This window comes from Clarias gariepinus, chromosome 8, assembly GCF_024256425.1.
Source record: "Clarias gariepinus isolate MV-2021 ecotype Netherlands chromosome 8, CGAR_prim_01v2, whole genome shotgun sequence".
NCBI classification, from domain to species: Eukaryota; Metazoa; Chordata; class Actinopteri; order Siluriformes; family Clariidae; genus Clarias; species Clarias gariepinus.
Window position 1 is genome coordinate 13786382 of NC_071107.1, and position 12684 is coordinate 13799065.

Sequence of the window (12684 nt, forward strand, 5' to 3'; positions counted from 1 at the left end):
GGTATATCTAAAATAGGATAATTTAAGGACATTTTTGACGTTCTATTAAATCTATGTATACGAATACTATGACCATTACGGCATTACAGTTCTTCTGGATGTTGCAACCAGTTCTCTATAACTTGGATAAATAGTATGCAGTATAGTGTAGTTGTATAAAATATAGTACAGTATATCAAAAATATATGAAAATAGCCACATTAAAAAATAATGAAGATATTTTTTTTTGTTATTATCTTTAATTATTAGAAGATTTAAAACAACATGTTCACCAACATATCTTCAAAATACAAGTGCAAGGAATAATTTTCAAACTGTGAATCATAAAAACACTTCAAAAATGTGATTATTTTACTTCTAGAGACTTGTAGGATCTTTGCCAAGGCTAAACCGGTTTTGGTGGCTCGAGGTGGCCCAACACCTTTACTAAGCACTTTCCACTTATTTATGAGCAGTCTTGAATTATGGTTGTCCTTTGTTTGTTTCTATGTGCAGCCAACATTCTTTTTTTTTTCTAGTTTCTTTGCGTAATTTCATTAACATTCTTAAAATGTGTATCTTTATTTTGTTAAAATAATCTTAAACTAGGGTGGTGGTGGCAGTAATCAGGATTTACATATTTATAAAATAAAAAGTAGATAAACTGTAATATTTTTTAATAATTGTAATTCTAGCTAGTTTTGCCAGCTTTGCACACTTTTCTCCAAAATGATTAAGGATAAATGTCTGGAAATTTAGACTAAATACTGCTCCAATTGCTCCTCTTTACATTTTACACAAAATTAACATTACACAAAGTAGATCATACTTTTATTTTTTTATGTTTTTATTAAGTGACATAAACAGTGTTCATCGGCCAAGTGTTCTTAAGACAAAAGACAATTTACTTTGCTGATAATTATGTCAGCTTCAAAATAATGGATGATTTCAAATTCATGTTCTTTAGCATGAATGTAGGTCAATAGCACAGACAGATGCATATCCATTTGCACAGTTAGTGTTATACCATCCAACTGAAAGAAAGGTGAAAATGCAAACTTTAGAAACACAGTGAAGCAGATAGTATATTTGACAGAAGTATATCAATATCAGGAATAGCACAGACAAGTAAATCAGCCAAAAAAAAATACCATTGTTCCTCATGTAAGCACATGGGTAGCTGGACACACTGCTCAGTGACTGCCAATTACTGTAACTCCACCGAGACGTGTCAGCCCACAGCCACACTCCCTGCACAATACACAATCATATCAATCATATTCCTTAAATACTAATAATACCAAAAACACATTTATTTATTAATTCATTTTTTTATTTATATAGAGTGTATACACGGAACATTGCATACCTTTAGATATGTACATTTTTATATAAATTCAGGAGCTATTTAGAGGGCATTAGAATACAACCATATTACCTGAAAGTAGTAAGCTCCAATCCAAGCTTGTGTTACACCCGCCATGTCTAGTAAACTCTGCAGGAAGTTATATTCTCCAAGGTTGTGTACAGATACAAGTTTTGCATTTTGAGCTACACACTGAGCCTAAACACATAATTAGAAAAAAAGGATGGAAGGAAGAAAAATGAAGGAAAGACTTAAACATGATCACAGATCTTCTTTACGTTATTTGTCAGTCCCTTCCATACTTTACTTTAATGAAATCTTAAAATGTATTTTTTCTTCATCCTTATATATTTCATTTTATTCAGATTATTATACTTACTTCAGCGTTGAGCCAGGACAGAGTTGTCCTCACAAGACGAAAACAACGTGACCCATATTTAACCCATCCAGATGGACAGTAGTTATACTTATCTGTGGACAATAATACACATTTCTGCATATGTATTCCATGCATAGTCTGTTTCCTTCGAACATAAATTCTATTTGCTCAGTCATTTTAATTTACTTGGTTAATAAAATTACCTTCAGCATCTGCATCTAATTTAAGAGCTTCCACCTTATCGTCAGCTGAAAATACAAGTGATGACTTAATACAACAGTCTTGTGTCTAACAAAATCACAAACACAGATGTGCTTATACTAACCAGTTTATCACTTTACTGACCTGCCTCGATCACCTCCTCCACAGCCAGTTCAGTAGCTTCCCCTAGAGGAATTAACCAAATCATGATAGGAAAAAATCATTGTATAAAATTGTTTAAACTTCTATGTTGTGTAAAATATCATGTGTTTATATTAATGTAATCTATATAAATAAAAGTAAGGTTTTGTATGTACATTGGTTAGAACTTTAAATTATATTATCAGATTTCATACATTGGAGGAGCGAAACCTGTCTGTGATTTTGGTATGTATGTCTGCATGTTCTGTACTGTATGTCTGTCCGTATGTCTGTCCGTATGTCTGACCAGTCAGATTTTGTCACAGCATCACGCAAAACTGGCTGGACAGAATTTAATAAAACTTTGACAGTCCTTCGTAATTTGCCTGAAGCTAAAGGAAATCAAATCAAAATGCAAGGGAAGTTATGAGCAGTTACGTATGTGCCAGATTATAAACCGCAAGTTTTATAGTTGTGTGTCTTAAGTCGACCACTAGACACAGTTTATTGACACTTTTGCAGTACTGTACTTGGATATGTGACTAAAGTTAAATCTAAACCATAAGTAAAATCAAAATGTTGAGTAAAAGAAATGTTATGAACAGTTATGTGGTGGATTTAAAAATCTACTTTAAAATGAGCTACTAATAAGCTACTTGCTCAATTTAAACAAACACCTGCACCAATAGATATTAATTAGAAACGCTAAACTAAATATTTTTACTGGGAGTACTTAAGATTTTCACTGCTGAAATAAAAGCACTGATGTGGTATAAGTGAATTTTGATGTGCTGGAGTCGATTTACTATCTTTTTTTTTTTGAGATTTAGTCTCCGATTACCAAACAGGGAGTGTATTTGGCTGACAAAAGAAGTATGAAATAGCAAAACAAGGCATAAGATAGTAAACCTTTTATTTCTTTGTATTAATAAGTTAGGATGCGAGTACTGCTATACAGAAAAACAGGCAGACATGGGCTTTAACTTGAAATAAAGCTAATAAGCTTATTTTTAGCCTTACCCTACCTATTTCTCCAAACTCTTTTACCATCAATGACATGCACTTCCACTGGTATGTACTAATACTAACAGCCAAATATAATAAATACTTCTTACTTATACAACTTATTATCATTGCCTCTCAGACTGTTCCCTTTTGGTGGTCACTAACCTAAAAGTTTCTGTTCCTGCTCAGGTTTAGTCTCTGCAGGAACTGCTGCAGCTGCAGAAACATCAAAATGTTACAGTACAAATATAATTACACAATTCACAGTGATTATTATGTCAATTCTCACACTATATTTAGTTTTTCTCATTGTTTCACCTGTGGCAGTCCTCAGTGTAAAGGTAGTACACAGCAGTGCACACACAATCCAAACCTTCATGATGATGATGATGATGATGATAATGACAGTAGCTACACAGTAAAGAAAAAAGAAAATCTAAATGTGTTTCAATTGTGTTCATTTCAAAACATACATCCTCTGTCTTTTCTTGTGATCTTAGATTTGTAAGGTACTGTTTCTTATTCATGCATAATCCAGAAAAAACTGTCATGATATAGAGTTTTAAGTTTCCAATGAGGCTAAGGCTAGAATGGAATGCATTTCAGTATCAATAAAAAAGAGAGAAAACTTACCGATTTGTAGGTTACAGGTAAGATCTGTCTGGCAGAAATTTAAAGCTGATGATGAATGATGGTCCAGCGTCCCATATATATATACACACACACCAGTCTATCCCATGATTTGCATACCATGCACCAGGAAACCATGACCATATTCCCACTATTCATTTATTGTTTTAAATGGTTTATAAAAACTAAGCAGAGATTGCTGTTTCCGATCAACTGTGTAATTGATAGACGGTGATAACCATGGATTTTCTATGCTGACCTTTGTATACCAGGACACATTATGATTTATTGTAAGCTACTAAAACACCCATATTTCTGATAAGAATTGGTTAATCCTGTTGATGTGCAATATTATTTGCTTGAGGAAACAGGAGCACCCTTCCAATGGCAATAATAAGATTCCTGTAAGCAATAATTGTCAGTGTTGAACTTTACTCTATGGCTCCATCGCAAAATCTGAAGAATTTTTTTTTACTGAAATATGAATAGGACTACAAGTGACATCCTTTTTATGTGCATTTAAGATGTTAAAACAATAATTCAGGGGGATGTTTAAATAATGTCTTTTCATGTGGTGTCTGTTTAAGGTTAATTGATTATTGCCTTGATACTCTTCTGCTTATTCTCTCTCTCTCTCTCTCTCTCTCTCTCTCTCTCTCTCTTATATATATATATATATAATATGTTTTATTTAAGTTAGCAAGTAAAATCTGAAATGTGTGGCGTGCAGTTCTATAAAGTTTTTTTATATTATTTACTTTATGTAACCACCTTTTTGGGTTATGCCTCTACCAGTGTTGCACATCTAGGGAGTGAAATTTTTACCCTTTCTTTTTGCCCTAAATCTTAGTTAGAGTGGGTGGAGAGCATCTGTAAACAGCAATTTTCAAGTCTTGCCGAAGATCTACGATTGGATTTATACAGGTCTGTACTTTGATTGGACCATTATGACATGAATATGCTTTGATCTAAACCATAAAGGCCAGATTTGTGGAGTCAAATGATCAAATTTTATGAGAACTCTTGTCTAACCTCATCCTTCAACCTGTCCATCACCACTGGACAGGAAGGGGTTAGGAGCTGATCCCTTGTGCAATCCCACATCAACCTTAAGTCAGTCGATCATACCCACAGGACACCTTACCATTATAACACTGTCCTTGTACATATCTTGCACCACCTTCACATACTTTCCTGCCACTTATGACTTCCTTATGCAATACCACAGTTAATCTTTGGGCTTTTGTCATACACCTTTTCTAGATCTACAAACACACAATGCAAGTCTTTCTGCAAATCCACTGCCATCTCTTTTAAACACTCCCATACTTCCACTGGAATGTCGTCAGGACCAAATTCCATTCTACTCTTCATCCTTTTCTTAGCTGTTTTCACTTCAACCTTACTAATATCCTGTTGTACCTGATTCACAACCTCCACAACTTGTCTCCCTTACTTATTTTCCCATTGATAAAAGCTCCTTGCTTTACAAAATACTCCCTTCACCATATCAAAACACTCTCTCAGCTTGTCAGTATATTTCGATCTGCGTCTTTAATCATGCTAACCTTTAGTACATCCTCCTCCACTCAGTCTCTTTGTTTCCCCAGTATATATTTGTAGTATTACTAATACTACTAGATAGTCCACCTGAGTATCTTTTTTGCAATATCTACAATAACTGGCTCTTCTACATTTCTCTTCTCCAACATGCCCATAAGGTCAGCTCCAATCACCAAGCTTTTTCAAAAAATGAAAGAAATAAAAATTTAAAGAACAATAACAATAAATAGAAAGTAAAAATTAAATTAAATATAGCACACAGTAAGTTACATAATGCACTAAAAATAATTAATATACCGTTATTGCACTTGAAATGTAGCGTAAATGAAAGGAAAGAAGATTGCACAAATGTACTGGTAATCAGATATTGCACTTGAAACTTATCTTGAGTTGTGGCAACAGTAGTATCATAAAGTATTATTGAACAGTAACTACTGACAGTCCCTATGCCGTAGTGAAAACGTTACAGAGATAAGTTATATGATTTTATGGCCATTGGGAGAAAAGATCTCCTGTGGCACTCTGTAGAACACCTGGTCATAATCAGTCTCTGGCGGAAATTGCTCCTCTGGTCGGAGTGAACTCTGTATAGCGGATGAGAAGGATTGTTTAAGATTGTGTGTATTTTGGATGGAATCCTCCTCCTTGCCACGACATCAACAGAGTCCAGATGCAAGCCCAGGACAGATCCGGCTCTTTTAATGACCTTGTCCAGTTTGTTGATGTCTTCATCTTTCATGTTGCAGCCCCAACAGAACACAGCATAGAAAATGACACTCGCCACTACAGATTCATTAAACATTTGTATGATGTATGATGAAAGTATGGTATTGAAGATGTTGAAAGACTTAAGCCTTCACAGAAAGTATAGCCTGCTCTGTCCTTTCTTGTAGAGTGCAATTGTGTTAACAGGGGTTCCATTTTTTTCTAAAGTCGACCACCAGCTTCTTTGTTTTCTTGTTGCTGAGTTGTAGGTGGTTACGCTCACACCATAGACTGGTACTCGGTCACAGCAGGAAACAAAGTCATGCACCACAAACTGGTACTCGGAGATGTCACCGTCCTTAATACATCTCAAATGAAATGGAGACAGAAAAGTCCTCTGAGGAGCACCAGTGCTTCAGATCACTGTGTCGGACGCACAGTTTTGGAATCGGACACCCTGGGGACGGCAGGTCAGATAATCCATGATCCAGGAGTCAATTGGTATTTTGGGGACAGGAACAATGCAGGATGTTTTCCACAAGGCAGTGACTTTCTGTAGAGACAGACTCAGGCTACAGAGGTGCCGTAGGACCCTACATAGTCGAGGAGCACAGGATTTCAGGACTCTTGGGTTGATTTTATCCGGACCTGCAGCTTTTGTATGACAGAGCCTGCTCAGACCGCGTTTTACCTGGTCATCTAAGATGTTGATTGACGGGAGTGCAGAAGAAGTAGTGGCCGTTTTCTGTGTGGGGGAGGATGGGGGAGCAGGGGAGCCTGTATTAAAGCTGAGATTGAGAGGGGTGTGAAACATCAAATTTGTTAAAGAAGGTGTTGAGATTGTTAGCACGTTCCTCATTACCCTTAATAGCTTGCCACTCGTCTTGTAGCCAGTAATGCTCCTCATCCCTCTCCACACCTCTCCCATGTTGTTCATCGTCAGCCCTTTTTTGCTGTAATAGTCTTTCCCTCCCTGATTTTGATAGCCAACATTCTTTGAGCCTTCCTTGCCGCTTCCTTATCACCAGACCTAAAAGCCCTGTTTTTTTTTTTCATTTAAGGAAGCTTTAATGTCCTTGGTGACCTAGGGTTTATTTTTTATTTTTTTTTATTTATCAGTGTCCTCTTTATGGGAGAACTTCCAGTCTGTAGCCATGGTATATCTACCTTCCTCCACTCCAAGATGTCAGCTAGCTCTCTTCCTTTACTAATCATAGTGCCAATATTTAAAGTTCTATTTTAATCACTATACTTTTACCGTTTCTTATTTTCTTCTGTCTCTGGACACAGCTGCCCTCTCTTTTTCTCTTCATTCTTTGGCCAAAAGTAGCCAGTAGGTTTTAGGCACAACACTAAGACACTAAGACACTGGCGTTGATACCCTCAGTAAGTTAGTGTTACTCTCCCAGGCCTGATGGGGATAAGGGGGAGGTTTGTTGAAACCCTGTAAGTGGGTTCGCAGTAAGGAACAAAGAGGAACAAAACTTTAACTTGTGTTTAGCTTGGCTGCAGGATTTAATCTGCATTTGCATAACCAGAAAATAATAATATTTATTTAAGAGTTAACAATAAGTACCATGTAACATCAGTTATGTATCAAAGCAATATGTGTATTAGCCCTCAGTGCGCAACCTGGCAATGGCTCTGTATGCTACTGTATTCACTGGCAACTTTAGCAACAAAAAAAAAAAAAGAAAAGAAGGGAGTGAGAGCCACTGTCCTGATAAGACACTGCAGTGGACGGATGTTGCAACCATTTCCCTATACTGTAGCTTGTTTGAATATAATGCAGTATAATGTAAATGTATAAAATATATCTGTATAAAAACAGCCACATTAAAAAATAATGGAATAATTTAAATGGAATAAAATAAAATAAAAATCTTCTAGTTACTGTGTGTAGTTTCATTAATATTCTTAACATGTGTTTCTTTATTTTGTTAAACCACGGGGTTTAAAAGCTTATAATCAACATAGTATACAGTCTACACTAAATATATTCCTTTATGTGTTCTGTGTTGCTGTTGACACCTTAAAATAGCACACAAAATCTTAAGCTAAGGCAGAGGTTGCAATAATCAGGACGTACATAGGTTTAAAATAAAAAGCAGACAAATTGTAATGGTTTTGAATTAACATGTTAAATTTGCAACATATGAATTGCAACCTGTAGTATTTTCCTAGCAGATTGTAATTCTAGCTTGTATTTTCAGCTTTGCACACTTTCCCCGTCAAAATAATCCAGGCTAAATGTCTGGAAATTGACCCTAAAAATAACTCCTCTTTACATTTTACACAAAATTAACATTACACAAGTTCTTATATTTTTTATGTTTTTATTACATGACATAAACAGTGTTCATTGGCCAAGTGTTCTTAAGGCAAAAGACAGTTTACTTTGCTGATAATCATGTCAGCTTCAAAATAATGGATGATTTCAAATTCATGTTCTTTAGCATGAATGTAGGTCAATAGCACAGACAGACAGTGGCGGAGCCAGGAAATTTTCTGTGGGGTGGCCAGGATGATTATGTGATCAATTTGGGGGTGGCATAAATTAGAACTATATTTAGGTCACCTACTGTAAACCACACACCTCCTTAAGAAAGAACATACAGGAAACAGTTGTTTTATTATAACCATTAGTTGTTTTATTTTAGTTATAAAAAAAGTCTTCAAGTCAGGTGAGAGTCAAATCAAGTCAGTTACAATTACAAACTACTCTACAAAATGCATAAAAAACGTATTTACAATATGTAAACATATTTACATATAAAGTGTACTTACGAAAGTGAAATACTTGAGTGTAACTTTTTTATTTAAAAAAAATTAATTATGTCTGATGCCTTTCTCTTCATGTCTGCTGCTCTGACATGATACAGTGCACATCACCATCATTACAGCTAGTACTTGCAAAATTAACAAAAGCAAACAATAAAATTGACAGCCCAAGTTAACAAACTATAACATTCTTTTAACAAACTAACACATTTTGTTTGATTTAACTTATTTGCAGGAGTTATCTATCACCAATAGATATGCTAGTCAATTATCATGTTACCAAAACTATCAACAAATTATTCAAAAAGTAGTCAGACTTTAGTTGGAATGACAAATGTGACATCATTTTATTTTTTTCTCTTTTTTTGCCTCATGTAGCTTACTAAACAGTTTAATTACGAATTCACCGAGGCATAAAGTAGTTAAAAATGCTTATACTTTTACTATCTTTTCTTTTGTATTAGATTAATAGTGTTTAAACAAGATCACCTGTAATTATTTGTTGTTCCGTCGCATTTTCAAATTCCCGCCAGTGGTATTGGACTCCGCTCCGCTCCGCTCCACTCCACTTCACTCATAGAAATATATCCGCTCCACCGGGCTCCACTCAATGACAGTAAAAGAACTCCACTCCACTGGCGGTACCAGGATGTGCGCACACAAAAGTGTCCGGCATTGCTGTGGCAGTACAAAAAAGGTTCCGCGTCGCGCGGGTGGTTGCATGGATGGCTGTGGTCAGACCAGGGGGGGCCAATAGGGTGGCCGGGGTTCGGCGGGGGGTGGCCACGGCCCCCCCTGGCCACCCCCTGCCTCCGCGCCTGCAGACAGATGCATATCCACTTCCACAGTTAGTGTTATACCATCCAACTGAAAAAAAGGTAAAAATGCAAACTTTAGAAACACGGTGAAGCAGATAGTATATTTGACAGAAGTATATCAATATCAGGAATAGCACAGACAAATAAATCAGCAAAAAAAAAATACCATTGTTCCTCATGTAAGCACATGGGTAGCTGGACACACTGTTCAGTGACTGCCAATTACTGTAACTCCACCGAGACGTGTCAGCCCACAGCCACACTCCCTGCACAATACACAATCATATCAATCATATTCCTTAAATACTAATAATACCAAAAACACAGGAATGGCTTAATTTTTTTTGTTTTTCTATTTATATAGAGTGTATACATGGAACATTACATAGCTTTAGATACATTTTTATATAAATTCAGGAGCTATTTAGAGGGCATTAGAATACAACCATATTACCTGAAAGTAGTAAGCTCCAATCCAAGCTTGTGTTACACCAGCCATGTCTAGTAAACTTTGCAGGAAGTTATATTCTCCAAGGTTGTGTACAGATACAAGTTTTGCATTTTGAGCTACACACTGAGCCTAAACACATAATTAGAAAAAAAGGATGGAAGGAAGAAAAATGAAGGAAAGACTTAAACATGATCAGACCTTATATACTTTTTTTGTCAGTCCCTTCTTTCCTTTACTTTCATGGAATTTTAAAATTTATTTTTTCTTTGTCCTTACAAGTTCAATTTTATGATTATTATACTTACTTCAGCGTTGAGCCAGGACAGAGTTGTCCTCACAAGACGAAAACAACGTGACCCATATTTAACCCATCCAGATGGACAGTAGTTATACTTATCTGTGGACAATAATACACATTTCTGCATATGTATTCCATGCATAGTCTGTTTCCTTCGAACATAAATTCTATTTGATCAGTCATTTTAATTTACTTGGTTAATAAAATTACCTTCAGCATCTGCATCTAATTTAAGAGCTTCCACCTTATCGTCAGCTGAAAATACAAGTGATGACTTAATACAACAGTCTTGTGTCTAACAAAATCACAAACACAGATGTGCTTATACTAACCAGTTTATCACTTTACTGACCTGCCTCGATCACCTCCTCCACAGCTAGTTCAGTAGCTTCCCCTAGAGGAATTAACCAAATCATGATAGGAAAAAATCATTGTATAAAATTGTTTAAAATTCTTTGTTGTGTAAAATATCATGTGTTTATATTAATGTAATCTATATAAATAAAAGTAAGGTTTTGTATGTACATTGGTTAGAACTTTAAATTATATTATCAAATTTCATACATTGGAGGAGCGAAACCTGTCTGTGATTTTGGTATGTATGTCTGCATGGTCTGTCCGTATGTCTGTTCGTATGTCTGACCAGTCAGATTTTGTCACAGCATCACGCAAAACTGGCTGGACAGAATTTAATAAAACTTTGACAGTCCTTCGTAATTTGCCTGAAGCTAAAGGAAATCAAATCAACATGCTGAGTACAATGTGCCAGGTTATAAACCGCAAGTTTTATAGTTCTATGTCTTAAGTCGACCACTAGACACAGTTTATTGACACTTTTGCAGTACTGTACTTGGATATGTGACTAAAGTTAAATCTGCACCATAAGTAAAAATCTGCACCATTGAGTAAAAGTGAACAGTTATGTGGTGGATTTAATAATCTACTTTAAAATTAGATACTAATAATCTACCTTCTTAATGTAAATAAACACCTGCACAAATAGATATTAATTAAAAAAGCTAAACTGAATATTTTACCAGGATTACTTAAGATTTTCCCTGCTGAAATAACAGCACTGATATATTATAAGTGAATTTTTTACATGCTGGAGTTGATTTCAACAAAACCACCTATTTCTCTGATTTTTCATCTGTGATTCACTTTACGATTACCAAACAGGGAGCGTATTTGGCTAACGACGAAAGAAGTATGACTTAGCAAAACAAGGCAAAAGATAGTTAACCTCAAAAAATTTTATTTCTTTTTATTAAGAAGTTAGGCAGCGAGTTCTGCTTTACAAAAAAACGGCAGACATATACATGGTATATACAGTATATACTGATACAACACTTATTATCATTGCCTCCCAGACTGTTCCCTTTTGGTGGTCACTAACCTGGAAGTCTCTGTTCCTGCTCAGGTTTAGTCTCTGCAGGAACTGCTGCAGCTGCAGAAACATCAAAATGTACAAATACCATTACACAATTCATAGTGATTATTATGTCAATTCTCACACTATATTTAGTTTTTCTCATTGTTTCACCTGTGGCAGTCCTCAGTGTAAAAGTAGTACACAGCAATGCACACACAATCCAAACCTTCATGATGATGATGATGATGATAATGACAGTATCTATATAATAAAGTAAAAAGAAGATTTAAATGTGTTCCAAATTAAATAATCGCAGTTTAAAACATACATCCTCTGTCTTTTCTTGTGATCTTAGATTTGTAAGGTACTGTTTCTTATTTATGCATAATCCAGAAAGAACTGTCATGATATAGAGTTTTAAGTTTCCAATGAGGCTAAGGCTAGAATGAAATGCATTTCAGTGTCAATAAAAAAGAGAGAAAACTTACCGATTTGTAGGTTACAGGTAAGATCTGTCTGGCAGAAATTTAAAGCTGATGATGAATGATGGTCCAGCGTCCCATATATATATACACACACACATCAGTCTATCCCATGATTTGCATACCATGCACCAGGAAACCATGACCATATTCCCACTATTCATTTATTGTTATAAATGGTTTATAAAAAAACTAAGCAGAGATTGCTGTTTCCGATCAACTGTGTAATTGATAGACGGTGATAACCATAGATTTTCTATGCTGACCTTTGTATACCAGGACACATTATGATTTATTGTAAGCTACTAAAACATGCATATTTATGATAAGAATTGGTTAATCCTGTTGATGTGCAATATCATTTGCTTGAGGAAACAGTAGCACCCTTCCAATGGCAATAATGAGATTCCTGTAAGCAATAATTGTCAGTGTTGAACTTTACTCTATGGCTCCATCGCAAAATCTGAAGAATGTTTTTTTTACTGAAATATGAATAGGACCACAAGTGACATC

General features: G+C 35.4%; 1 protein-coding gene across 3 annotated transcripts; it reads right to left on the reverse strand.

The window, feature by feature from the left end:
* Window positions 1–299: 299 nt before the first annotated feature.
* Window positions 300–11945, reverse strand: LOC128528693 (ladderlectin-like). 3 transcript variants are annotated; one of them, XM_053501726.1, is made up of 9 exons: window positions 3705–3759; window positions 3390–3482; window positions 3237–3287; window positions 2070–2111; window positions 1928–1972; window positions 1725–1816; window positions 1418–1543; window positions 1131–1230; window positions 307–1013 (listed from the first exon to the last, which is right to left on the reverse strand). In XM_053501726.1, the coding sequence occupies exons 2-9, from the start codon at window positions 3448–3450 to the stop codon at window positions 943–945; spliced, it is 588 nt and encodes a 195-aa protein (XP_053357701.1). In that variant the 5' UTR covers window positions 3451–3482; window positions 3705–3759; the 3' UTR covers window positions 307–942. The 3 variants fall into 3 exon arrangements, with proteins under 3 accessions (XP_053357700.1, XP_053357701.1, XP_053357699.1); XM_053501725.1 differs by lacking the exons at window positions 1131–1230; window positions 1418–1543; window positions 1725–1816; ... (3 more) ...; window positions 3390–3482; window positions 3705–3759 and adding exons at window positions 9735–9834; window positions 10023–10148; window positions 10325–10416; ... (2 more) ...; window positions 11714–11764; window positions 11861–11945 and having other exon boundaries at window positions 300–1013; XM_053501724.1 differs by lacking the exons at window positions 3237–3287; window positions 3390–3482; window positions 3705–3759 and adding exons at window positions 11714–11764; window positions 11861–11945 and having other exon boundaries at window positions 309–1013.
* Window positions 11946–12684: the final 739 nt, after the last annotated feature.